Genomic DNA, 27,766 nt, shown 5'->3' with positions numbered 1-27,766 from the left:
TTATCGCGAGAGTTGAAGGAGTTTTTTTAAAAAAGCAACAGACGCACAGGTTCGTTGCCCATAGAGAGAGGAAAAAGAAGAGTGGACTCACAAAGTTCTCCATAGATTAAAATTAAACTGAGCTGGTATTCCTCCCCCGCTAACGTTTACTGCAAAAAAAGCTAGATTACACCTAATTGACACAGTTTCTGCGACCATAGAGAAGCTCAGCCAATCAGCTATTTCAAGAGATAAATTATCTTCAGTTCATGCAACGTGTCACTCTACACTTTTTCGTTTGTCTTTGTCTCCCGTCGCTCGATATGCATGTCTCTTAAAGCCTAGTCCGAGCGCGACGGCCTGAAGCACAGAAATGGTTCGGACCATATTTCCATTTTCCCCTCCCGCTCCCCGCAAGTGGTATCATCCAAGAAGAAGGCGGGGCGGGGCACGAGAGAGAGAGAGAAAAGGAAAGGAAGAGAGAGCGCTGGATGTGTTTAGCGTCGCCTAGCAACGGAGGAGGATGGAGCCGAGCGGCAGCCGGTGAGCGCTTAAGGGAGCGGGTTCAAGGCACTTGGGTTAGAGAGGGGGCAGGCACAGGGGTGCATTGTGATGAGGGGAAAGGGTGCCCCAGAAAAGGCTGCTGCCCTTCAGTGTATTGCATTAGTTAAGCCCTTTTAGTATCTCTCTTCTTGGGGGGGGGCAGCCCCCCCCCAGTTTTCCTTTTAAATAAAATAAAATAAAATAAAATAAAATAAAATAAAATAAATGAGTTTCTTGTTGTAGATCTACATTGCTGTGCCTCATTAACAGCACCCCCCAACCCGCCCCCACTCAGCTACTAAAATCTAGGGCTGTGATCGTATATCAAGAAAGCTTGAATTCAAGGGAGAATGGGCATATACCGTATTTTTTGCACCATAACACTCACTTTTTTCCTCCTAGAAAGTAAGGGGAAATGTCTGTGCGTGTTATGGAGGGAATGCCTACGGGTGGCATGCCTACGGATTTTCCTCCTCTAAAAACTACGTGCGTGTTATGGTCGGGTGCGTGTTATAGAGCGAAAAATACGATATGTGAATGGGAATTTCTGTTCTTAGTTGGTGAAGAAAAGGAGCCCCATAAGACAGACCATTGCTTCCCCGCCCCCTGCCGCTTCACTCCTTGTTTGCCCTACCCACCAGGCTCCACCCTCCATTTCTCAATATTCCACCTCCCCATCGCAAACAGTCAACAAATACCCCATTCCACTCAATTGACCAAAAGGCGCTTTGTTGGGACACCCCTGACGCTGATGCCCTTTACTTTTCTCCTCAGTCCCCCCATATTACCAGCTTCTAGGATCTCCCAGTGGAAGACAAGAGTGCCTGGTCCATGGGGTCACAAAGAGTCAGACATGACTAAACGACTAAACAACAACAAGGATCTCCCAAACCTCTACTCTGCCTCCCCTCCCGCCAGCTGCAATCCTATGTGTGCTTACTTAGTCCCAGTGAATTTATTTCTGAGTTGACATGCATTGGGGTGAACTGCATGGCCCTCATTTCCCCATGCCTGATATCCATTTCAAACATTACTTTGTGTAACTCGTCCTCCCATCTGTCTTTGCTCAAGGAAGACCAAGAGCCTCTCCCTATGCACAAGCCCAGATACTTTCTAGTTGTTGTCATCAGCTTTGTAGTCCCCTTACTTCATATTTCCTCACACTTTGCATCTCAGCTCTCTTCCTAGGGTTTCAAGACCATTTTCACCACTGTTTATGTAATCACTAAAAGCTCAGTTCCTCACAACTTCCAGCCTCTCAAACAACTGCATTTTGTATCTTTCTCTTCTCAAATGTTGGGCTATTGTTATCCTTATTTATTTCCATCAATTTATTGTAATCCAGAGCTCCCAGTTTCCCTTCCCTATTTTAGCATCACCTGCTCCTGTGAACCCAGAATCTCCATTCATCCACTTCCTATTTAGACTGATTCAGCACACATGCATTATTAAAAGAAACATAGCTCTCACCTTTCATCTTGTTGTCTGTTCTAGTCAACCAAGCTGCACATTTGCATCTGAAACCTACTGCTAAAGTCATCATTAGAACTTGCAGTAATAAGAAGCAAAGAATATTGTGGAAGCTGTATCACCTTCCACACAGAACTCTTTCTCCTCTTTAGATTGTCATTCACATTGATGATATTATTCATTTACCTCTTGACTCTTCAGGACTTTTGGACTGCAACCATTGCTATGGCTGTAATAGTGAGTGAGTGTGTGTGTGTGTGTGTGTGTGTGTGTGTGTGTGTTTAATTGTTTTTTAATGCCCGCCTCTTTTCTTATTTTTATCTGTAAGCTGCTTTGAGTCTTGTCAGTAAAAAAGGTAGAGTATAAACAACAAACAAACAACAACAACAACCCTATATAAACTTGTTTGGACTGAAGTCCCACTGAACTCAACTTCTGAGTAGGCATGCATAGGATTGCACAGTTAGACCTAGTACAGTATAAATCTGTAGCACTAAGATATCAAATTGGGTTTGCCAAAATGAAACAAAGGCAAATTACTACTGTTATCATTCTGTATTGGTGCCCTGCCTTGCAAACTGGCCTGAATATAAAATTCACCAAAATCTAAACTGCTTTTTCAACATATGATTGTAATGTTATTAAAATAATTTATTTTCTCTAAATTTAAAATAAAGTGCTGAATCGCAGCATGGAGAAATTGCAGAAGATGAGAAAAAAGAGCTGCTTGCAAAAGATGAAGAGGTAATATAAATGCAAGGATTTTGATGTGCTGGAGAATTAAAGTTATATATAGAAAGTGAACCACAGCTTTAAAGACACAGTTTCACTTGAACTGCATAGGTTTGAACTGAGGAACTCACTAGCACTGGTTTGAATTATTGCAATATGTATATTTGTAATAATTTACAAGGCCCTTAAGAACTTGAGTACAGGGTGCCTTAAGGATCATTATATCCCAACCCATTAACTGAGGGTGGATTCCCTGTTTGTAGTGCCCCATGACTCAGATCCACGGCTCATGTCCACCAGGAGCCATGCATTCAGTATTATGTGTCAGACTCTGTGGAAATGTTTCCCAGCTGAGAGCAACAGGTACCCTCCCTGTTGAACTTTGGATGCTTGTCATAGACCTTTCTATTCCAGCAGGCATTTTAAGTATGTCATTTTATGCTTATTTGTGAATTTATGTTTTTTTACCTGTGGTTTTTGTTTGTTTTAAACACCATATTAAGTGACTGAAGAGTTGTTTCATTGATTGTTCTGTAAATTGCTTTGTGACCATCAATGATGAAAAGTGGTCTATAAATATTGGAAATAAAAATAAATAAATAGAATGCTATTTTCCTCTATGTCTATGTTTCACACACTTACCCTTTTCTTTGTATTGAATAGACTGAGCAGCTGCAAGATACAAGTGGCCAAAATCAAGATGATGGGGTGACCACAGAGGTAGGTATTCGTGATTCTTCAGTAGGAAAACAATCCAGTTAATTTAAATGGTTTGAGAAGAGCAAAGCTGCTTCCTTTTTCTGGTATTCAGTAGTCAAATTATTTTGATTCTTTTCTAGCACTATCAGTGCTTTGCTGTTGCTCTTACAGTAGCAGCTTACATGATGAGGTTGAGCAGCAGAGCTCGCCCACTGCCAGCAGCATCCTTGCAGCTTACCTGGATGGGGCAGGGTGGCTGTGAATTTGGGGCTGCACAGGTACAATGGTGGGAGCACTGGGTTGGCCCTGCTGACATCCCCATGCAGCCTTGACTTTGCTACCACCCTAACCTACCCCAGCCCCATCCAGGTAGGTAGCATCAGTGTTTGGAGGGCTGCTCCACCTCCCCCCACAGGTGGCTACTGCACTCTTGTCTCCAGTCCAGCAGATATTATAACATAGTTCCAGTTTTCACTTTTTAAAAAAGAATCTAAATCTAAACCTTTGCTGAAAATAAACATTACACAGTCATTGCCAAAGACCATGCTACAAATCAGTGAAGAAAAATACAGATCTAACTTGTTTTCTAACTGTCTTTAGACTTTGGATTCTCAAATTATCACACTCAAATCTAAAGGATGGTTAAGCATGTCCTTTAACATTTGGCTGAATCAAGACAAGTTTCTGTGCTTTCTAGAGGATGAGACGTGAAATATCTTCATATTATTTTCCAGTGTTCAGGTAGTGTTGATTCATTCTAATTTTTGCAGCCAGGAGAAAATAATCCCATGGAGGAAGGGGCAGAAGGTGCTTCTGGAGCAGTCATGGAGGAAGGGGCAGAAGGTGCTCCTGCAGTGGCTACAGAGGAAGGGGCAGAAGGTGCTCCTGCAGCAGCCACAGAGGAAGGGATAGGAGTTGTTCTTGCGGTGATCACAGAAGAAGGGGCAGAAGGTGCTCCTGCAGTGGCTACAGAGGAAGGGGCAGAAGGTGGTCCTGCAGTGGCTACAGAGGAAAGGGCAGAAGGTGGTCCTGCAGCTGCTACAGAGGAAGGGGCAAAAGGTGCTCCTATGGAAATCTTGGAAGAGATACTCTCAAGAGTGATGAGTGAGCCCGGCACACCAATGCCAGGTCTTCCTGAGAGTGGCACCCCCTCCTTTTTGCAGGTGAGTGTGACACTGAATGTGGCACAAAGGAGCTTTTTATTCCCTAGGTCATGTTGGCCTCATTTGGATATAATGCTGCTAAACCACACCAGAGGAAGACAGGAGAGTTCTAAAGCCCTAGGCTCAAGCAGGCTTATTCCCATAGTCTTGTGTTATATCTGATTTAGGCCATTGTGTTGTATATACAATGTCAGGTCTCTATCAAGAAGCAGTCCTGTTGAAAATGTGGTTGAGTCTAAATGAATAAAATGTGAGGAGGAGGAACAGGTGGAAGTGGATAATTTTGGGGGGGAAGGGACTGATTAAATCCATGAGTCAATTTTTCTATTCTTTTGTCCAAGGCAGGGTTGATTTACCACAGCCAAATCCAACTCAGCATTTCACAGGAAGTGACCTGTCAGCCCCCTCCAGCTTTATCTTACAATCTGAGTGCTGTAGCACTCAGCACTGAGGTGGGGAAATAAAGCCCTCTGCCTACTGCTTAGAGAAGAAGATGTGTTTCCTCACTATCCATCTCAACACTAGGGGGAGATGGGTTTTTAGAGCCCCTCATCCTGACTTAGGGAAGAAAGGCTGAGTGCTCTATGTGGGTCTGTGTGTGATGGGGGGGCGGGGAGAGATGGAAGGAATATGAGCTGTACTCTCCCAAGGTTGCACTAGCAAGATGTTTCCAGTCTTTACTTTGCAATCACACGAGGTACAGTGGTGCCCCACAAGACGAATGCCTCGCAAGACGGAAAACTCGCTAGACGAAAGAGTTTTCCGTTTTGGAGGTGTTTCGCAAAACGAATCTCCTATGGGCTTGCTTCGCAAGACGACAATGTCTTGCAAGTTCCTGCTGTTTTTTTTTCCTTCCCCCCCCCATTTTTCTAAGCCGCTAAGCCGCTTATCAGCTGATCCGATCAGCAGATAAGCCGCTAAAAGCAGCTAAAAGCCGCTAATAGCGCTAAGCCGCTTATCAGCTGATCCGATCAGCAGATAAGCTGCTAAAAGCTTCTAAAAGCCGCTAATAGCGCTAATCCACTAATCCTTCAATGGGCTTGCTTCGCAAGACGGAAAAAACCGCTAGACGAAGAGAATCACAGAACGGATTCTTTTCGTCTTGCGAGGCACCACTGTAGCTTTTTTTTTAAAAAATTAATGCAGACTCTCATAGGATGCCAACAAGCATCTGTGTCTATCTGCTATCCACCCCAGTTATAGTCTTTAAACTGCTTCCTAGGGTCGTTGTGAGGTAGCTTCATTCGTATTTTGCTACAGTGGACGCTTGAGTTGCGAACGTGATCCATGCGGGGGGCACGTTCGCAACCCGGGACCCACGCGTGGGTCACAATCTGGCACTTCTGCGTATGCGCAAAGTGTGATTTAGTGCTTCTGCGCATACACAAGCGCTGAAACCCGGAAGTAACCCGTTCCGGCACTTCTGGGTTCAGTGCAGTGCGCAACCCGAAATCACACAACCTAAAGTGTCTGTAACCCGAGGTATGACTGTATTACCAATTCAAGTCTTTCTAAGCATCAACACCCTTTTCGGCAGCTCCCTTCTAACAGTAGCCTTTATTTCAGGAAGGGTTTGACACATTCAGCCTGCCTTCCAGATTGCCCAGTGGGCAAGTGCTGTCTCCTGTATCTTCAGGGACCAGCAGCCTGAGATTGGATACGCCATTGGGACGCCGTGTGTTTTCAGGTATCGGTCGCCATCCTATTGATGAGGACTTTGCTTGCCACTGAAGCATGTTTTGAATCCAATTGGTGATGGAGAAACCTTGCATTTGAAATGTTTGGTGCCAATACTAAGTCAACTTCTGTATTTTCCACTGTGGTTTTCTGCCTGATTGTTATCATTATAGCACTGCCACAGTCATTTGAACATGCTGTGGATATCCAAAGGATCTGGATAATAGAAACAAGGATTTTAAACAGTGATTAATGGAGATGACATTAAATAGATTGGATGGAAGAGATTTTTGTAGAACCAAGATTGGATGATGGCAATAACAACACTGTTTATTTGTAGTACTTGTATACCACTTCTCAGGCCACACCACTCTAAACAACTTACATAAAGTTATAGAAACAACAATCAATTTATAGGAAGTTAAATAGAATCAAAATAGGTTAGCAGAAGAGAAAGAGAACTATAAAATAGATAAAAGAGCACAAAAATGGCAGTAAATGGATGGAACTGGGGGAATATCCTTAATAATGTGCTGCCCAGTAGTATTAGGTGAAAGGTGTTGGTTTAGTTTAGTGGCTTTTTGTTGCAGTTCAGTTCAGTTTATACCCTGCTTTTCTGTGAAGCACTGTGCCCCAAGAAGGTCACAGTAAACCTTCCATGTGATAAAGAAGTCTTTGCTACCTTGCATTTTCTGTTGCTAATGCTACTCATCTCTTCTCCACATATAGGTGCCTCTAAGACAGTCATCTTCCCTGAGTCTACTGAGGCTGTTTTTCAGCCTTTGTCTCTGCAACCCAGTATGCTTGGGCCCATGGAAGAGGAGGAAGCGTTGCATTTTGCTGAGGGTGATCTCGGTAGCGAAGAGGCAGAGGAAGAAGCTGAGCTTGTTGTGTTGGACCCAGAGCATGTAAGAAAAGACCAAAGCTTAAGAGAGCTGTCATGTCGGCAGGTGGATGAAAACAGAAAGTCAGATAGTAAAAGATATTGATGAAATTTGTGATATTTAAATACAAAGCGGCTGACTCTTTTGAGCAGATCTTCTCACACAAAGATAAATCAGGGTTGCAAGTTACAACAATGTCCGTCTCCCCCCCCCCCCCAGTTCTAAGATTCCCCACACTTGCTCTCTCACCCTTGTTGCTCCGAGTTTTTTCATGAATATATTCAATCCACCAGCCTCCCAATTTTCACACAAGATCCCTTACTCTCAATGACTTCCTTTCTCATTTGCGTTCTATAATTACAAATCCCCACCTTGACCCCAGTTTCCCCAGCTGTGCCTCTGCTTCCTCCCCTTTTGCCTTCCATTTCCCCCTCGCCTTCCTTGGTCACCGAACCATTCAGTCAGCAAACAAAATTACCGTAAAGCTTTTTGTTTCGGCATGATTCTCCTCCATTAATTCTATTGTTTTACAAGAGATAAATGCCTGGGGCATTTATTGAATGCCGGTCTGTAGGTGTGTCCTAAGTGGAAAGTTGGAAAGGAGGGTGGATGCCCAGCATGGACCTTTGGTAAAGCTATATGCGATCTTCTTCTCTTTAAAATTTTATCATGAAATCAGGTTGTCCCCATATTTTGTACTGAAATTTACCCAAGATAGGCAGGGCAGAAATTGTAGCAGTCGTAGAAGACAAATGTTGACCCATTGGATGATATATTAACTTGCTCTTGCTTCTTTCTATAGCCCTTGATGAAAAGATTCCAAACTGCTCTCAAGAACTACCTGAATAAACAGATAGGAAAGCTGACTGAAGAGTTTCGGGAATTGGTACAGTATCTTTGCTTTGAATTTCTGTCTCTTCTTTTTTGTCCATTCACACTGGAGTGTGCATGGTCACTTTGTCCCTCCCCTGATTGCAGACAGCAGGCGTAAAGACTGCAAAGACTGAGAGGGAAGAACTCGGCGTGATCTTGTATGGGGTCCAGCAGCAGTTGGCCCAACTGCAGATGGTACTGGAGAAGAACCACAATCACCATTCCCAGATTGCCATGGCACGCCGGCAGTTAGAGGAAGAGTTGCAAGACCTCAGGGGCATGTATAAGAAGACATGCCAGGGCACTGAGAGCGAACGTAAAAAAGGTGACCTTCTTTGCTGCTATGTTGTCCCTCACCCTTTCCGTATTGTGAGATTAAACCTATCACATGCTTACTTTGTAAGCTTTAGCTCCAGTATTCAGGGGCTACAAATATTTCAACAACCTAACTAGTTTTGCCTCCTTCTATCAGACTCCTGAATTATATATAGTATGACTGTTGGATCAACTGCATGTAGACATAGTTGGTGGTCAGTGAATTTTCTTCCATTGTGTTTATAGTTGCTCTATTCATCAGGCCAATGTAAAAAGTGATATTACGGAGGGTATGTGTATTCTGTACTGCAAAGTCAGAAGCTGATACAGTGGTACCTCGGGTTATGTACTTAATTCGTTCTGGAGGTCCGTTCTTAACCTGAAACTGTTCTTAACCCGAGGTACCACTTTAGCTAATGAGGCCTCCCACTGCCACCGCACAATTTCTGTTCTTTTCCTGAAGCAAAGTTCTTAACCCGAGGTACTATTTCTGGGTTAGCAGAGTCTGTAACCTGAAGCGTCTGTAACCCAAGGTACCACTGTTCTGGACATAAAATTCAGCATTCTGAGAATCCCAACTTCCATTTTCAGTTTTCATTCTAACTTTATGACTATTATTTATTTTTTTAAAACACATACGTACAACAGAAGCCAAAGAGCGATAAGCAGCACTTTTGGTGGACAAAGCAACCTTTTAAATGGGCCTTTTTAAATAGGAGAAATGGATTGCTCCAGATTGCCTCTTCTTCCACTGACTTATGTGGAATTTGCTGTCACCTACAACTATCAGATGAGTTGCTGAATACAAAGCTGGGGCTAAGGGTTGGCTTTATGTAATGCTCCTGGTTCTTTTCTTCTGGCTAGAGAAGGAGACTAAAAGATGCAAAACAAGATTAATGCATGTGATTAATTTGCATGATTTACTGAGGCCACAGTATTCCAGTTTTGGGGTGGAAGAAAACATTCCCTTGGTAGGAAATCTGGATATTTTTAGTATCATATACACATGCCTCTAGATCAGGAATCACTAACCTTCAGGGGGCCATAGGCACATCTGGAAATCAGAGAAACTGTCATGTGCATCCACCCACACTCTGCAACCAGCCACACACACTACAACCTGTTCTTATTTCAGGCCTAATTTCAGAAGTGAAAGGGACCCCGGTAGGTGTCAGAGAAGGTTTCCCCATGGGTGCTATATTGGCAACTCCTGCTCTAGAGATATGATCAAGTAGATCCCAGTTGGGCAGCCTGTGAATTGCAGGCCTGACATCCTTTCACTTTAGAGAAAGCCATCTAGTTTGCATGGTTTGTTGCTTTCCCCTTACTATACTCTTAACCACAGTTTTGGCACAGGCTATGGAAATATATATGTGTATTCCTTCCGGTTTTCTTAGTTTCAGCCATGCAGACAGAAATGGAAAGTCTCTCCCTGCGCCTGTTCTACATGCAGAACATGGACCAAGACGTTCGCGATGATATTGCTGTGATGAAGAGAACAGTGAAGAAGGCTGAAATGGAGAGGATGCGAGCAGAGGTGGAAAAGAAAAAACAGGTACCTAGCGGTTGATCCTCTCTAACTCCTATCCATGAATGTAATTTGCTTTATGTATCCTGCCAAAGCTGATCTCCTGTTGGCCCCTTTGCCTCCTCCCATCTGCCACAATGACCCCTTTCCTGGAAGAGCTTTCCTTCCACTTGCATCTCCACATAAACAGGGTGATAAAGAAGCCTAGGGTGGTAGAGTGGGTTGCAGACTCCAACTGGGCGGTATCCTTTTTGAACGCTCCCAGAAGGTTACCAGCAAATAGGAAATTAGCAAATTGGGCCCATTTCTTTTTCCGAGAGTGCACAGAGAGAGCAGAGACAAAGCTGCTGCCGCTAATCTGGAATTGTCTGATTTCACAGGACCTTCACGTGGACCGCCTCGTGACAAGGGTCGATGAGCTGCAGGAGCAGATTGCTCTGTATGAAGCCCAACATATGGCTCAGGCTGAAGACACCAGAATCACGCGACAAGAAGTGGGAGAGGTAATGTCTTTCTGTGGCTAAGATATTTTCATGAAAGGGGAAGTTTCCAGCCAGTCTCCAAAAAGGACATGCACACATTGCATTGCTGAACTTAACCAGCCCACCTTTCAAACAAAATGTTTTATTAGATTAAACCTATTGTTTTATTTACCTTTTTTGTTTTATGTAACTCTTTGCTCAAGACTACAGTCCTGTTGCAAGTCCCATTGAACTCACGGGAGATTACTCTTGAGGAGACACACATAGGACTGCACTGTTTAAACTCCTCAGGCAGAGCTAGTGATTCCCACATTGATCAAGTGCTACTGACTGACGGGGACAGAAGTGGGGCAAGGCAGCAGCAACGTCAAGGCAGCTTCAGGTTGGCAGCAGTGGCATCCTGCAGATAAATGCACACCTGCAGGATTGCCACCACCAACCTGAAGCACCTCACACACCCTGATGTAAATTACGTAAATTATATACCAATTATATACCAATATTTTGACTGATTTAATGCATTTATACCCTACCTTTCCATTATCATGTTTAAACATTTATGTATCTATGTGGAAGTATTTGATACATAGACAGATACATTAACTCATAATACTCTGGAGCAAACTACAGATTACAATCCATGTAAAGGAAGCCCTTTTAGCCATTTTTAAAAGAATCGATCCACAGTTTTGGGCAAGTTAAGAACTCATTTCCTCAGCAACAATCATTCAGGAAAGATCAAATTCCTTGAGTTATGAATAAATCATTTGGTGTTCCCCGTGGGTTTTCTTTATTGTACAAAATGGACCTCTTTTATGTTTAGTGTTTTGAGATGGCATTGACCACTTTATTATGGCTTATTAAAATTGTGTGCATTATCTTCTTCTGTCTATATTATTAAGATAACTCAGGGTATATAAATGCATGATTAAAAGAACAGTTTGGGGAGGATATCATTTTGAGTGGAAGAATTACAGGGCAGGAGATTGGAGGCACTTAGCCTTTCCCCTACAGGTTGTGTGTAATGTGTCATTTGCCTCTCAGTCTCCTCCAGATAGCACTAGTCAGCACTGCAATTTAGGGTTCCATAGACCTTTTTAAGTCCTCCAAACTTTTCATACAAGTTTCCAATTTCCAACTCGTTTTTTGTACGCTCAGTTTTCAGTTCAGCTACTTCTGACATGAAGAAAAAAAGAACCAAGGAGATGAGAGTTAAGGGTCAGAATTCATAGAATCATAGAATTGGAAGAGACCACAAGGGCCATCGAGTCCAACCCCCTGCCAAGCAGGAAACGCCATCAGAGCACTCCTGACATATGGTTGTCAAGCCTCTGCTTAAAGACCTCCAAAGAAGGAGACTCCACCACACTCCTTGGCAGCAAATTCCACTGTCGAACAGCTCTTATAGAATTTATAACATTGGTATTGGGCTGTGTACAAAAGGAGGAGGAGGTGATTAGCAGAAATAGGATTTGATTCCCATTTGTCTGCACAGTGTTGTAGTATTTCACCACAGTGTCTTTGCAGGCAAGTATAGAAATACAAGCTATTCACCTGGAGAAAAAGCAACTTCTGCATCAATGGACTGTCAGTTTGACTGCAATGAAGCGCCGTGATGAGGCCTACGCTGCCATGCAGGAAGCTCTAAGGTAACCGCAGTGAAGAAGCAGAGATTCTTTGGGTGGATAGTATTTCTAAAACAACAACAACAACACTTGGCTATTGTTGCCTTTGGGTTAGATGGAGATCACCATAATTCCCAATGGCACTCAGAACTTACCTAGAATGGCAACTATTCCAAAAGGAAATGTTCATTCTTGCTTTATCTCTTTGCTCAAATGTGTGCCAGTCACTGAAAACTGTGAACGTATTTCCCTGGTCTGTAAACAGATACCCACATTTTGCCTCTCCATCTGATCTTCTTGGAGATCTGCTGACAAGAGAGTTGTTGGCAGCTGTCTGCTTTCCTCTTAATCTTTGCCTAAGGGGGGAAAGAGAATTTGTTTATCCTCCTGTTCCTACCTTAACATTTTATGTTTGGATCCAGCTCTATCTTGACACTTCATGCATCTAGGCTGGGCAGTTAGTTACTTGGTTCCTTTCTTTATCTAGGATCTGGACCTTGCCAAAGCTGAAAAATTATCCAGCTTCTCTAACATGCTAAGAGAAGCACAGTGTGAGACATTGGTTTCTCACAGATACATTAAGTGGGAGCCAATTGCATGCTTCATACGTTTACTGCAATTTGCAACTTTTGTATCTAAATGGCTTCGGAGTTTGTAGTTTTTGAGGATTTGTGACATTTTTGCATCTCCACATGGTGATTATTATTAGTGATAATAGCACTGACTTTTTGGGGTGGGCGGGAGGAGGAATCACATTTCCTAGCAATAATGCACTGCAGTTTGCTACTGATGGGTTAGGAAAACCATCTGAATGAGGGGCAGCCAACAGGGTACCCTCCAGATGTTAGAATCATAGGATGGTTGGAAGGGACCAGGAGGATCATTGGAGGAATCTTTTTGCCCAACGTAGGGCTCAAACCCACACCACCATGCTCTTGTTGGATTACTTTTGTCTGTATTTCCAACAACAAAGAAAGTAACACCTGCCTTTTTTTATCTTGAAATCATCTGGAAAGGTCCATCCTTGAAAGTAAGGAAGACAGGTGACCACTGAGATTGAATGAGCCATTGCAATCCTCTCTTATTTCTCTCACAGTTCATTTGGCAGCAGGCACTGGTGTCACTATTTACCCTTGGATATTTCTTTTTCTGCTCCTGCAGAGATTCCAGGCACAAGCTGAAGTCTCTAGAGATTGAGATTGAAGTTTACAAGAAGTCCATCATCAAGGAGGAGGAAAGGAATGAGCTGTTGGCTGCTATCTTGAACCGGTCAGAGAACGATGCCAACACAAGCAGGAAGCTGATAGCCCAGAGCGTGGCCAAACAGGATGCCATGAAAGTGGAATTTGGGACCTACACCCGTACCCTTCAAGAAACAGAGCAAGCCCTCAATCGGGCCAATGTGGTGAGATCATGGGGCCAGGCATTGCTACCTGATTTACTCTAGTAAGTCACAGAAACCTATGCTCTGTTCACAATTGTGTGTGTGTGTGTTTAACATTCCCATATCTTTCTTTTCCAGGATCGAGCTGCTCGCACAAATGAATTGGTTCTCATTCGCCGAGAGCTAGAGAAAGGTTCACAAAACAAGCAAGAACTGGAGAACGAGATTGTGGGCAAGCTGCAAGATCAGCTGATGTCCAACAAAGCAGCGAAATACTTTTTGCAGCTGGGCATCAAGCTGCAGAACAGATTGATGGCTTTGGTATGTACAGCACTGAAGGTTGCATGGAGAGCACAGGATTTCCTCCCCCTTTTTTATATTCGCAATGTTTTCAAACGATGCCTGCTGTGCGTTTGAACCATCAGACCACAAGGACCCAGCGTTACAAGGAAATGGTGCCAAACTTCAAGCACACCTCTTTCCTTTCTTAATGAAGGATGGAGATGTGCAGATTTTCCGTGATTACGCTTTTTGAAATATTACGCATAAAGCGCACTTATAGGCGTAATAAGTGTTTATTATGCAGTGAAAACTATCCCATCTGCAATTCACCTCCAACTGATGGCACGTTTATCTGACGTTCAAGGCAATCTAACTAATGAGGCTGTAGATAAAGGATGATTCATGCAAAGAAAACACAACTGGAATAACATTGCTTCCTTCTTGTGTGACAGTTCTTGCACAACCTAGTTATGGAGGCAGATATAAACTGTGTAATAATTTATTCCTCTTAAGAACTGGTCTGGGCCCAGTAACCAAGAATCATTGGCAAATGATGCAAAGCTGGACTTGGAGATTCATGAACAGCCTGTATTGGGAATGCGTCAGGAACTTTAGCTCAGTATGATACTGTTTCTTTAGCATAAACATTCCCTAGTTTAGCTCTCACATTTCTTACAGTTAAAACCCACCAGAAGCTATAATACAAGTAAATGGGTGTGTGGTGGAGAGAGGAGAAGGCATGATGTTTGAATCTAATCTTTTTGGTTCTTGCATTATGAGTTGTGTTGCCATAGCCTGCTTTTCTAGCTTATTCCATCTGTGCATTTTTAACTAAAGCTAATTGCTAAATCTTCCATTTTAAAAAAGCCACACCCAGTATTCTGATCATGTCAGAGAGATACACACCTCTGTAGTTTCTATGCAATGAAAGAAACTTTGCAAATGCTGCAGTTTCTGTTAGGACCTGATGAAGCTTTAAGAAACTGTGTGCATGTTAGTTGCTGGAGTTGTTTATGAGGAGAGCATTTGAGATGCTGGTCCATAGTTCCCACAACCTGCCTTCCAACTGCTAGTGGCTGCTAGCTCTACAATGTCCATCTTTGACGGCCCTGGGTAGAGAAGACCACAGGTTGGGTCCAGCTGCAGTTAGGGCCTGGTGGAATACTGAAAACCTGGTGCAGTAGTAAATAGTAGTAAGTAATACACATTTCAATGAAAAAATACCTGCATGGATTGATCCATCTTTTGTCATTTACTCTTGGCAATAGTGGTTCATTTGTGAAATAATTTATTAGGCTTTGGAAAATTCACAAGCTTTCCTTGAGTTTCTATTAAATGGCAATAGAAGCTTCAAGCCTTTTCCTAAGATATAAAATGTTATCCTCTAACTTCTACCATCAAAGCATCTCAGTTGTACTTAATTCACATTTGCCTGAACTTTTAATACTGATTAGGTATGGCTAGGAATTGTAAATGTTTTGGCCAACTGTCTTTCCTTCTATTTTATGTACACTTGATTAATAATTTTGCTTGTTAGCTGTTGCTGGAGATTTTTTATTAGTGTAGCCTCCTTCATATTTGAAAGTCACTGGTGTGCTTCTGTAGAAAAAAAACAACAGCGTATGTTTTATAAGGAAGTAAAATATTGGCTATTGCAGTGCATCAAGAAAAAAGGTCTGGCACACACTCCCCAAACAATTGAGAAGACATCAGTGAGAGTAGTAGACAGGGCTATACCCAGCACTATGCATGAGCAGAATGGGATCCTACTTGTACAGTGGGACTTTATCTCCCTCTCCTCCCTGCTGAAGTCCCTTGCATCCTCAACATTTGCTCCAGAATACTGGAGGACCTTCTGGAATGGATTTTGGAGGGATGCGGAGATTTGCAGCAGGAAGGAGAGGAAGGTAAAATCCCATTGTGCTAGTGGAAATCCACCTGTGCCCTGTTGGGAGTCTGCTCAGTGAAGGGTGCTGTTTGTGCAAGCACCTGAGCTCGTTTGACAACTGATGGTAATGAGACTCACAGGCAGATTCATGCTAAGCAGCAGACCAGCACTGAAATCTATCATCCTTTAGCCAACTTACTCTAGAACTAGACTTTCTATGTCAGTATCAGAGGCTTGCTGATAATATTGAATCAATTTCCCCTTCCTTTTCTGCCCTTGCTTACCTATAGGATATGGTGATTGCTAATGCAGAAAACGACATGGCCCAAACTGCACTGGATCTAACAAACACCCAATGCAAGCTGAATATGCTTGAAAAGAAACTCTCTGAAGTGGACAAGGAAATGGACTATTTGAACGAACAAATCAACCATAGTGAGATTGAAATTGCGAAGCGAATCCTCCTGATTGGGCGCAAACAGGGGCTCATCAACCTCTACAACAAGAAATTGGAAATGATCTTATCTCAGCTGGGGGTATGTGCCTTGTGACTTTCACAGTTTGAAATCTGAGCCTCCTCACTGGAATATGACATCTCATTTCTGGCATTAGGTTTCAAAAATATTGGCTGCCATTCACTCCAAGATTTATTAGGCTGTTATGTCTTCAGCCACTCTTTGTGCTGCACCACAGGCCACTCTTTAAAGTAGCAGGGATTGTAAAAGCGGTTTGGGGATTAGTGAGGACTTCCAAAGGGGAAATGGTATGAGAATAAAACTCCGGCGCATAAGGGGACCTGTTATATCCTTAAACTAAGCCAACATTTCTAATAAGAAAAACCTAGAGGAGCTACTTCATCGTTAATAGTGTAATAGCATAAAACATATGGTATGTGATCTTTTATCAGTCTTGTCTGCTGATCAGAACGTGCAAAAGTTTCCAGTGCCCCCTCTCACAGTGATAATGAGAGGCTGAATCTAAACCATACATTGCTCTGAAGTGAGAAAGGTATTAGCTCTGCACATCCAGTAATTCTAGATCGACTGCATGCAGCTGGTGAACTAGCTTGTTGTACTCATGCCACAGGAAAACCAGTTTTTCTCCAAGGTGCCATGGGATTCTTTAGCTCAGTACAAAGAGCCTCTTTATAAGCACCCAAGGACTTGTGATGCTTGAGGGGATATTGTGCCTTTTATGTATTTTCTGTACGTCTCTGTACTGCAACATGGACTGCAGTTGAGAAATTTCACAATCTTTTCCCCAATCTGTGGCATGGTGGACTGCTGCTCTAGATATGCAAATCCAAAGGTCTGCTCAAAGATCAGAGCTAGTTATGCAAAATCTCTGGATTCTGATCTTTGTCATTTCAAAATACGATACAATAATCTTTATTGTCATTGTCCCATACAGAACAACGAAATTGAAAAATCTACATAAAACATTCAAAACCCAACAAGCCTGCTATCCCAGCGCCCCCAACCTGGTTAGCCCCCTAAAAACTCTGATACCCCATTTTTAAATACAATATACTCCCATAATGTTATTATTAATATTACAATAATAATTTATAATATCCAAACTTTCTTCCAAGGACCTCAAGACAGTGCACATGGAGTGTGACCCGACCCCAATAATTTTATCCTCACAACAGCCCTGGGAAGTAGGCTAGGCTGAGATGTAATGAATGGTCTATGGTCACCCAGCATGTTTTGTGGCTGAGTGGGAATTTGAATCCAGGTCTTTCCTGTCCTAGTCTACCACTTTAATCATAGGTGCCATTGTGCTATTACTTTGTGTTTTGTATATAGGGTCTCGGCACAGAACGTGGGTAATGAAAAATTTAGAATGAGAAATTGCTTAAGTGGGTAAACCACCTGGTCATCTAAGGTCCCACCATCCTTGTTGCTATGCATGTCTTGTTATTTTTCATGGCCTAGAATTGAGCAATGTGGGTTAGTGAATTGCCCCTCTATTAAACACCAACATTAATAATGAGGTAGTGATGGCATGTAGATAATCCTGCACAAGTCCCTTGCATTGTTAAGGCCCCTTTTTCATGTGACATTAACCATAAGATATTTAGCAGGCTGATCAGAAAACTATGTAAGTGGAATTATGGAGCACTGCATAAAAATGTTTTCCTTTCCCCCCTGTTTTTCCTAGTTCTTCTCAGATTGCTGAGAATGTTTGTTTTCATTGATCAGACAGCATTAACTTATTCCTCTGGATGGGATGAAGGAGGCATCCACCAATTGTTGTGTGAAGCTACCTCTCTGTCCGCCTGAGAGAGGCAAGGAACCTCTTAGCCAGCTCTTACAGTTATCTATCTCCCACCTGCTGGTCACTCCTCAGTTTAGTTCCTCCCTTACCCCAACCAAGATCTTCCTTGGTATTTGTTTGTTCTGTTTTGCTGTTCCTTGTGCCCCTATAGCACCTATGTTTGCATTAAGCATTTCAGTTCAGAGTAAAACATGAGAAACCTCTGCACATGTGGGACTCTGGATGTTGCTCACTCTCTGCTGAAAAGTTTGAAAGCAGAGACAGCATCAAACAGTGTATGTATCCAGGGACACGGGTGGCACTGTGGTCTAAACCACTGAGCCTCTTGGGCTTGCTGATCAGAAAGTCGGCGGTTCATATCCCCGCAACGGGGTGAGCTCCCCATTGCTCCGTCCCAACTTCAGCCAACCTAGCAGTTCAAAAGCATACCAGTGCAAGTAGATAAATAGGTACCACTGCGGAGGGAAGGTAAACGGTGTTTCCGTGCGCTCTGGCTTCCATCACTGTGTCCTGTTGCTCCAGAAGTGGTTTAGTCATGCTGGCCACAGGACCCAAAAAGCTTTCTGCAGACAAACGCCGGCTTGCTCGGCCTGAAAAGCGAGATGAGCACCACACCCCATATTTGCCTTTGACTGGACTTAACCGTCCAGGGGCCCTTTACTTTTTATCTTACCTATATTCCTATTTTTATTTCAGTACTGTGCTCCTCATATCTATTTTGCTCCCAAGTAATTGATGTTTGGCATGCTAAAATGATTGAACGTCGCAACTGGAATAAATAAAATAAATTTGACTTGGGGCTAATGAGAATAATTCATTCGGCTACCAGAATTTGATATTTTCAGCACAGATTCAGCACTCCCAGATGCCGTTCACAACTCATTATTTGAGCTGATACAGTCTCAGAAAAAGATTCTGTGCACTTAGAAGCATTAGCCGCCAAGTCATATGTTTCCAACATTGCTGTGATATGTATAAACAGCTGAAGTGGCATGTTAGCTCTGCGAAAGCAACGTGCCGCAACACCCCTCACCCCAACATTCATGTGATCCTGATTCCAGGGACAAGAGTTGGGGCCGCTGGAAATTGAAATCAAGAAGCTCTCCAAACAGATTGAGGACAATGATATGGAGGTGGTGAAGCTACAGAAGCACTGGCTGAACAGCCAGAGGGAATTAGTGAAGCTTACTGAGGTGCGAGAACAGCAGCTGGCATCCTTGGATATGTTAAAGAAAGAAATCACAATTAAGGAGCAAAAGAAAGTTCGCATAGAGAGTAAGTGCAGGTCCTCCTCTTAAGGAGTTGTTAATAAGATCTTTCCCCACAGCTTTGACTGGATGGTTTTGAAGTCTGTTTAAAGATGGTCTGTTTAAAGTGGGATAATTCTGTTTGTGATTGCTAGTCAGTGATTGCCAAAGGCAGAACTAATGGGGGGAAAGGTAGAGAGACACGTCACTCTCTTTCAGCGGCATCAGTGAAGACCTTTTCAAGCACCTGCAAATGTGAGATAGTCATTTAGGTGACTGGCTAGCTACGCTGGGGTCTCATAGCATTTGGTAATTGCATTCTTTTCCAGGAAGATCACATGTGTTGCTTGAGTTACCGTATTTTTCTCTCTATAAGACACACTTTTTCCCTCCTAAAAAGTAAGGGAAAATGTGTGTGCGTCTTATGGAGCGAATGCCAGCTGCGCAGCTATCCCAGAAGCCAGAACAGCAAGAGGGATTGCTGCTTTCGCTGCACAGCGATCCCTCTTGCTGTTCTGACTTCGCTTCGCTGGAGAGGCACTGCGCAGAGAGGGAGAGAATATTTTTTTTCTTGTTCTCCCCCTCTAAAACTAGGTGCGTCTTATAGAGCTATCTACCGTATTTTTCGCTCTATAACACGCACCCGACCATAACACGCACGTAGTTTTTAGAGGAGGAAAATCCGTAGGCATGCCACCCGTAGGCATTCCCTCCATAACACGCACAGACATTTCCCCTTACTTTTTAGGAGGAAAAAAGTGAGTGTTATGGTGCAAAAAATACGGTAAGTATTTTTTACTTAGATCGCCTTGAGTGATTTGTTGTCAAGCTCTCACAAAACTGCTGTTGCCAAATCTCTCTCTCAAAAAAAAGTACTTCACAGCAATCTGTAATCAATCCCATGAAATCAGAAGATTCTTCTGAATGCAGAATTGTGTGTTTGTGCCCATCAGGTTTGAATTTCCTTTCTGAGAGAATTTAAGATTCTCAGATGGCAGACATTCACAGGGGACTTCTTAAAGGACATTTTGCCCTTACAACTCTATTACCAACCTTCCAGCTACCAAGAAAGGGACTTGTAAAGTTATAGACTCTCATGTTCCTGCTGGCCATAGTAAACAAGCAGTTCACTGGCCATAGTGAACAAGACATATAAATATAAAGGGATATAAAGGTGCCGATAAAATCACAGTGCAGCACAGATTTAGCAACATCAACAGGTTTCTATATTTGGGCAGCAATATTTATGGTATATTTCATAAAGTTTATGCACACACATGTTCTCCATGGCATTTTCACCAGTGGACTATAATTACACACCCCATATTTTAGAGCATTGTTATCTCTCCACTGTTCCCCTGCAGATGAAATCCAGCAGGAGAAAAATGAGATGAAGGACACTGAGCGTCACATGAAGAACATGACTAACGACTTGGTGAAACTGCATCTATTGATCAATAAGAACAGCGAGAATTCTGAAGGGTTGCAACAAGGCAATACTATCATGGAGAATGAGTTTGTGCGCGCTCTCAAGGTATTGCCTGTCTTCTTGATGCGTTTCCTCATACATTGTCTGAGATGCTCTTGCTCTGTTTTGCTGAACCTATAGAAAGGGGCAACTCTGGAGAAGGAGCCTGAATGCCTTTTGTGGGAGTGGTGGTATGGTAAATTGTACAGTGTACCTAAGTATTAAATTGGGGGGAAGGGGTCTCAAATGCACATTTAGTCAGGGACTTATTTGCCTGGCACACAAAAAAATAAAGCTATCCTTTTTATTGGCCCAGTTTATTCCCGAGTGGATAAAAGGCATAAACAATGTCTCTCTGGCTCTAGGTAGCAGAGAGAGAATCAATTGAGATGCAAGAGAAGCTGGACCGACTTCAAGAAGAGAAAGAGAGGCTCCTCAACAGCCTACTCGAGGCAGAGTGAGTCCTGTGGTGTAATATGGAACTTGAACGCTTATGCAGTACAGCTGGTAAAATATACATGCTTCCTTATGGTTGCATTTCCTCTCTTTTGGAAGGACCAGTCACAGAATAGCCACAAGTACCGTACATCAGATTTCCTTTTCTCACAGCCTCAGAGCTGAACAGACAGCAGCTTTCATGCCTGGAATAATTGGTTTGTTCACCACAATTGCTACTGTGCTGTCCAGGGTCTTCTAGATGATTTCTTTTTTAAAGCAACAATTCTACTCTTCTCAGTATTTTTGTGAGATCCACATATCCACCTGTAGCACTTATGTTGTGAGTTCACGTTACACAGACAATAGTAATTTAGTTGCCTGGAAAATGCAATCTCTCCTACCAACATCTCTCTGCACCCAACTTACCCCAAAAGCATGCCTGTTGTGATAGTGAGTTTTGTACAGTGTGCAGTTTGCTTGAGGCTCCAGGCTCCTCTTGGCTAGTGAGATCAGTAGTATAACTCTGTGACCTTTTTGTAACTAATATATATTACCTTGGAAACAGATACAGATCAAAGCCAAAATAACTGCTTTAGTGCTCTGTATAAAACCTTTCCATCCCCCTCACCTTTTCTCCTTTTAGATGTCAGATGATGCAATGGGAGAAGAAAATACAGCTGGCCAAAGAGATGCGTGCAGCAGTGGATTCAGAGACCGGGCAGGGGGAGATCCAAGCCATGAAGTCAGAGATCCACAGGATGCAGGTGACATAGAAAGGGTTGGGTAGACAAATCTGCTCATCACCTAGCCTGGCAAAAGCATCAGAAACCTCAGCAAACTGGTGGAAGCCTAGTCTAAGGCACTAAGGCAGAGAGTACTTCAGCCTAAACAACATTACCTGCTGCCTACACAGTAGACTTCTGGTGATCCTTTCCTGTTCTGCTGATGTATCTATTATGATGGAAGACAATGTAGGAAGGAAAGTTGCACATATAATATATATGTGGGGGCCTGGTGACTTTTTGTGCCAGACAGATCCAAAACTTGTAACGAGGATAACCAGTTTCTGGCAGGAGAAACACAGATCCTGCAGTTGGGATAATTGATAAGCAGATCAATGGGGTTTTCTTTCAGGTGTGTTTAATGAATTTCATTCTAGCTGACAACCTTGCTTTCTTCTAAGGAGTGGCAGGAAACAGATAGCCCTTGGATAACAGAGGCACTGCGATCCACTGCATTTCATATTGGAGTGTTGTTCCCTAGCTCCTATCTCATGGCATTCTGCAGCCAATAGCTGAGATTCTTTGAAAACTGTAACCATTCTAAAGCCTTTTGCCGAATGCACAAATCAACACTGTGCTCCAGTTCCTCGGACTTTGGGGGAAATTCTGTGCTTTAAGTGTATGGTGTGTATGCAACACATGTGTTCGCTGTGCCCTGTCTGATAGCTAAAATGCAAGGCATAGAAGAGTGGCATCTGCCTCATGTGTGACTTTGAGGTGTATCCAGTAGGTTTGCCTCTCTCTCTCCTGCATTGTAGGTAAGGTACCAGCAGCTGATGAAGCAACAGGAGAAGCTCATGCGAGATATGGAGGCAGCGGTTGCCCGCCGAGAGTCCATTGTGATTCGTGGAGAGGCGCAGAAGAAAATGAGTAGCAAAGTGTTCACCAAGGGCGATTTCCATTACAAGAAGCTGGAGCTAAAGAAAAAGATCAAAGAGACCCAGAAGGTCAGGAAATAAAGACAGGTGGCAATAGCTCAGTAAGGCCATGTAGAAGGGATATTCTAATCACTTTTTATTATTATTATTGCCTTATAGGTTACTAGGAAACTGCTCAAAAATATATTAATAAATCGGACTCTTATCTGACCAGCTCATTTTTGTACAGTGTGTCTCCAAAATAGCAAAAAGAGCTGGTGCAGTTTCCACCTTATCCTGGGTCCTTTTCCTAGTTATTTAGTGTTCTACTTCCAGACTTCCTAGCATAGAAGTTAGTGTCTTATTAAAGAGGTCCCAGCCTTCTAATGTCCCTTGGACATTAGACAAACATCTCAAAACATCCCTCTGCATGACTGCTACCATGGCCTGCCATTGCTCTAGTGGGCCCCTGAACATAATATGAGATAATGTTGGGCTCCTGTTCGTGAGGAATTAGGCTTAGGTAGGAACAGCAACTCTACAAAGAAGCAGCCAGGATCTTCCCAAATCCAAAAGACTTGAGATGTAGCATCTTCAGCCCACTTGCAAAGGATAGCAGCACTAGCTAGTCTTACCTGATCACATTCTCCCATCTCTGCCCACGTTAAAAGCTGCAGCTCTTCATTAAAAACAGTAGGAAGATTGTATTATATAGCTTAATAATAGTCTCAGCTGTAGACTCTAACATATACTGTACATATACTGAATCTCACAGATTGCTTTATTGAAACAACCAAATCCCTAAGTTATTCTGTATTATTAGTTGCCCTGGCAGCAAACTAAATACTGTCTTATATCAGCACTTCAAATGTTGTATAAACTTTGCCTTGTTCCTGCCTTTCATAAATAATTAACCTTATGAAATGAAATGCTAGACAGAACAGGAAACGTCAATTCTTACTAAGTTGATATAAAGAGAGCAGAATAGAAAATAGCAAGGCCCTCAAGTTTGCCTGCCCTACAAGTGCAGAATCTCAGAACAAAATCTAATTTAACAACCTTCCTGGTCCACAGCAGGCAGTTTGAAATATACATTTATTCCACACTAGGATCTCATAGCAAGGGTTGCTTTCCTGTAATCAGCTGGAAGTTGAACTGAAACACCACACAGTATAATACTGTATTATCCACCAGTGCCCATGACAAATATCTTTCTTTAGTGTATACTCAGATGTAAGTCCTGTTCAGCAAAAACAAACAAACCAACCCCTCCTGCAGCTTTAATTAGAAACTCCCCCTTGTGCTTCTGCCTTCTGATTGCTTCCTGTTCAGTATGGCAGCAGCATTACCGATGAGTAGCTTCTAAACCCTTAATCAGCTCTTAATCAGTTCCAGGATGCATCATCTTTATTCTCAATAAAAAGTGAGTGAACAGAGGATGGCAAAACAACTAGTATGAAAGCCACCAGAGACTGCTAAATGCCTTCCTGAAGCTGCCAGCTCCAAGCCCAAAAAGGACCTATCTAGAAAGAAAATATTAGAGCCTTTTATTCTGCAGTTCAAAGAACCTTTTCAAAATATGGTTTAAAATGCAATGAACTAGAACAGCAACACAATTGGACAGATCCCATCAGGAGACTGTCAATAGAAGGTCCCCCAGATTCCTGCTGGCCAGATGGCAGTTAGGAACACCTGCGTCTTCATTGCTTTTGTATGCTAAGGGAAGGAAGAGCTTGAAATATGAGACATTTCCTCCATTCCATGTTTATGTGCGCCATTACCTATTAAGCATGGCATGAGATTTTACCCTGCTGCAAGACGTATGGATTCTCATCAGCTATCCTGTCTGCACCCATGTATCAAAGCTTCTTGTGACAGTGTACATGCATTTTCCTACGTTAGAATAGCCACCATTTAATAAAAATGTAATGCATGATGATACCCCAAGATAGTCTCTTACAAGACTATCTGGCATGTGGGTTGGCACCAAAAGGCATAGAGTGTTTCCCCCTCTTCTTCTCTCCCTTTAGAATGCTGAGGAGTGCAACAAAACCATCTTTGAACTTGAGAATTCCCAGGTGAGCCTCGCTACTGCACTTCAGGAGAAGCAGAACAACATCTCCCTCTTGAACGTGGAATTTAATAAGCTTGAGACAGAGGTGGATCAACTGCAGGAGAAGAAACGGCAGGTGAGCAGAACAGGGCTTCTCTGTAGCACATTTTCCAGCTTCTTCTGGAAAGTTTGCTGACCCCTGACTTATAGTGTACAAAGTGCATTTTCCTTTACTCTTACAACAACCTATGGGTTAGCTTAGGCTAACACACACTCCAAGTCCATCTTTGAGCTACATGACTGGCCAGGGATTTGAAGCAGGGCTTATTGCATTTAAACCCAACATTCTGTCCACCAAAATACATTAGCCCTGTGCAGGTATAATAATGCAAGCATTCACTTTTGGAACTCCCTTGCAGTGCCCACCATGTTGTTTCACTGTCCCCTGCACTTGGGGACCTTGTCTATTAAAGACTAGGTCTCTGATTGTAAGAAGGAACAGATCTTTGGGAAGCAGTTCTTCCCAACCTCAAGCACCCATTCACTGTTGCCTTGCCTGTAGACATTTGTTTCTTATAATGTATTTGATGTTGCTTTTCTAAGAACCTTGCAGATATTGTGGCCAACCAGGGGCGCCTGAAGCACCTGCGGTCAGTGAAGGAAGGACGCTACCACCCAGTTTGCCGCGCTGAGTTAATGGTCCGCATTGAAAGGCAGAAGCTGGAGGAGCGACTTCACAGCGTTCACATCATCCTCCAGCAAATCGGGCAGGAGCATCCTCAGCACAAGCCGGCATTGAAGTTGCTCATCCAAAGCCTAAACCATAGGCTGGGTACCCCAACAGTATAGTAGCAGGGGGCAGGGAAACAAAGACTGAAACTTTTACATATTGGATATTTCACAAATAAAAATGTTTTTGAGAATGATTTGGAACAATTGTTGCTTATCATTTAGTGGATAGTTAAACATGAAAGAGCAAAGATGGTCAATGTGGCAATAAATAAATAGAAGCATGTCAGTCTTGAATTCTTTAATTTTTGCTCTTACTTTTCTTTCCGTTCTGGAACAGCAGGCTGTTAAGGATCAGTTTACTGTCCGTAGACTTAGGTTACTGAGGACAGAAAATCTGTCATTAATCTATGGCATAGGCAGCTAGTGTGGTGCCCTCCTAGTGTTGATGGATTTCAACAGCCAACATGGGCAATAGGGATGAGGTGAGTTGGAATCCAGCAGCAGCTGAAGGCCCACAGGTTCCTGATCTATGTTATAAACCCTTAATACACTAAAGGAGAGTTGCAGAATTTGGGTCCCGTAATTTTTCTGCTGATCAGGATACTTAAAATTGACTACCATCAGGCTGCAAAGATAGCAAGTCACACTATAAAAAGTGTTCTTCCTCATTTTTAATACACTGGTATTTATTTTTGTTTTGCTTCCCTTGGTTGAGTTTAATTTTTCCCTGTGTTGTATCCTAAGAAGGTATTTAGGTTTGGAGAAACTAAACAGACTGTGCTGCTTCTTTTATAAAAACAATGTAAAGGAACGGATCATGCTATCCAGTGTTCCAACTTAAAACAGAACACCAGAACTGAAAGCATTTCCCCACTTACACCCAACTGTAGAGGGCTAACCAAAACCACTTCCAAAATTTATTTGATTGCAGGTGTGGTAGGGAATGTGCTAGAACAATGTCTTGCCTCAGCAAGAGGGCCAATAAACAAGCTTAATCCAAACGAGACTGAGGCACTGTTAGTCAGTAGTTCCCTAGACCAGATAGATTAGGAGGTAGCCTCCTCTGAGAGGTTACCCTCCCTCTGAAGGAGCAGGTGCATAGTTTAGGGGATACTAGTGGATCCATTACTGCTGGTTAAGGCCCAAGTGGTGCAAGGTGCCTTCCACCAACTTTAATACTATAGGCACTCAGCTAGGGGTATTTTCTTTTCTTTTTTGCTAAAGTGTTGATTCAGAGTTCTACTGCATGTGAACACCCTTCACAAACACACACTGTGTGTGTATTTTCTACCTTGTCATCCATTTGGGGTACAAAATGTGTGGCTGAAACAGCTTTTCATTGTTGAAAAAAATATGCTAGTTCTGCAAGCACACCTGTATACTGTCCAGTGTGAACCTCCAGCCTGCTGCCCAAATTTGACTATCATCAGGCCCATTCCACCAAGCGTGCCTACCAGCTCTGCACCAGTTGTTATATGACATATACAGTAGAATGCCAGATGTGGGACAGGCAAGGGCAGGGCTTGGCCCAAAGGCGCTTTGCAGGCACTGTTGATTGGCAGCACCTGCAAAGCCTCTCTCCCAGCGCATATCCCAGGGCTTCAGGAGAGCTGCATAAAGGTGGCAAAGTGATGTACCCTTCCTTATCCACCAAATCTACACTTCAGGTAAGTCCAGGCTTTCTCAACCTCGACCCTCCAGATGTTTTGAGACTACAATCCTTGACCACTGGTCCTGCTAGCTAGGGATCATGGGAGCTGTAGGCCAAAAACATCTGGAGGGCCAAGGTTGAGGAAGCCTCCCTTTTGAACACCACTTCCCAAACCAGCAGCAACAAGTAGCAAGTGCACGCACGCAAGGAGGCAGACTAAAAACTTGCGAACATTCTCAATGCTTGTACAGGGTTTAATTACAGGATTGGTGCTCCCTCCTCCCCCCCCCCGCCAAAAAGGTAATTTGTCACAGCTCGTCAATGAGGAAGAAGCTCATCGCTTGCTAATAGGAATGAGTATCCAAGCGTCCGCATTATTATAACTACTCCAAAAGGGCATAACATGTTCCCTCTTCAGGACACGCACCTTCCGACTAAATGAATCTCTCTAGGTCTAGAAGATACCAAAGTTCAGGAGCGGCCTCGATCATTTCCTATCAGATTTTTCTTCCTTATTTTTGTTCCCCAGCGTGGTGGCTGTGTGTGCGTGTTCGAGGCTGAAGTTCTACACAGTTTGATGAATTCGGGTACAAATCCGAATCCATATTTTCCCTGAGAAAAGTATTTTGAATCCAGGGGAATCTTTCCCCATGACGCTATATGATGCCTCAAGTAACAACAACAGACTCTCCTCCCAGTTTAGTCTACGGAGCTTGCTTGCTTCAAGAAAACCC

The 27,766-nt window shown here is 43.0% G+C and overlaps 1 protein-coding gene across 3 annotated transcripts; it reads left to right on the top strand.

Annotated features, from left to right (window-relative positions):
* Positions 1 to 39: 39 nt before the first annotated feature.
* CCDC40 (coiled-coil domain 40 molecular ruler complex subunit) lies at positions 40 to 25,575 on the top strand. 3 transcript variants are annotated; one of them, XM_083489908.1, is made up of 22 exons: positions 40 to 522; positions 2,670 to 2,736; positions 3,388 to 3,444; positions 4,194 to 4,302; positions 4,411 to 4,586; positions 6,153 to 6,273; positions 6,993 to 7,171; positions 7,950 to 8,033; positions 8,126 to 8,345; positions 9,733 to 9,890; positions 10,244 to 10,366; positions 11,873 to 11,994; positions 13,132 to 13,375; positions 13,493 to 13,675; positions 15,815 to 16,060; positions 18,866 to 19,079; positions 20,416 to 20,585; positions 20,885 to 20,976; positions 21,601 to 21,721; positions 22,498 to 22,686; positions 24,627 to 24,785; positions 25,253 to 25,575. In XM_083489908.1, exons 1-22 carry the CDS (start codon positions 503 to 505, stop codon positions 25,496 to 25,498), a joined length of 3,300 nt encoding a protein of 1,099 aa, XP_083346034.1. In that variant the 5' UTR covers positions 40 to 502; the 3' UTR covers positions 25,499 to 25,575. The 3 variants fall into 3 exon arrangements, with proteins under 3 accessions (XP_083346034.1, XP_083346032.1, XP_083346033.1); XM_083489907.1 differs by having other exon boundaries at positions 318 to 522; positions 4,194 to 4,410; positions 4,447 to 4,586; XM_083489906.1 differs by having other exon boundaries at positions 314 to 522; positions 4,194 to 4,586.
* The last annotated feature ends 2,191 nt before the right edge of the window (positions 25,576 to 27,766 follow it).

Source organism: Podarcis liolepis (genome assembly GCF_965112155.1).
Source record: "Podarcis liolepis genome assembly, chromosome: 2".
NCBI classification, from domain to species: domain Eukaryota; kingdom Metazoa; phylum Chordata; class Lepidosauria; order Squamata; family Lacertidae; genus Podarcis; species Podarcis liolepis.
The sequence above is the reverse complement of the archived record's forward strand: the minus strand, read 5'-3'. Positions and strand labels throughout refer to the sequence as shown.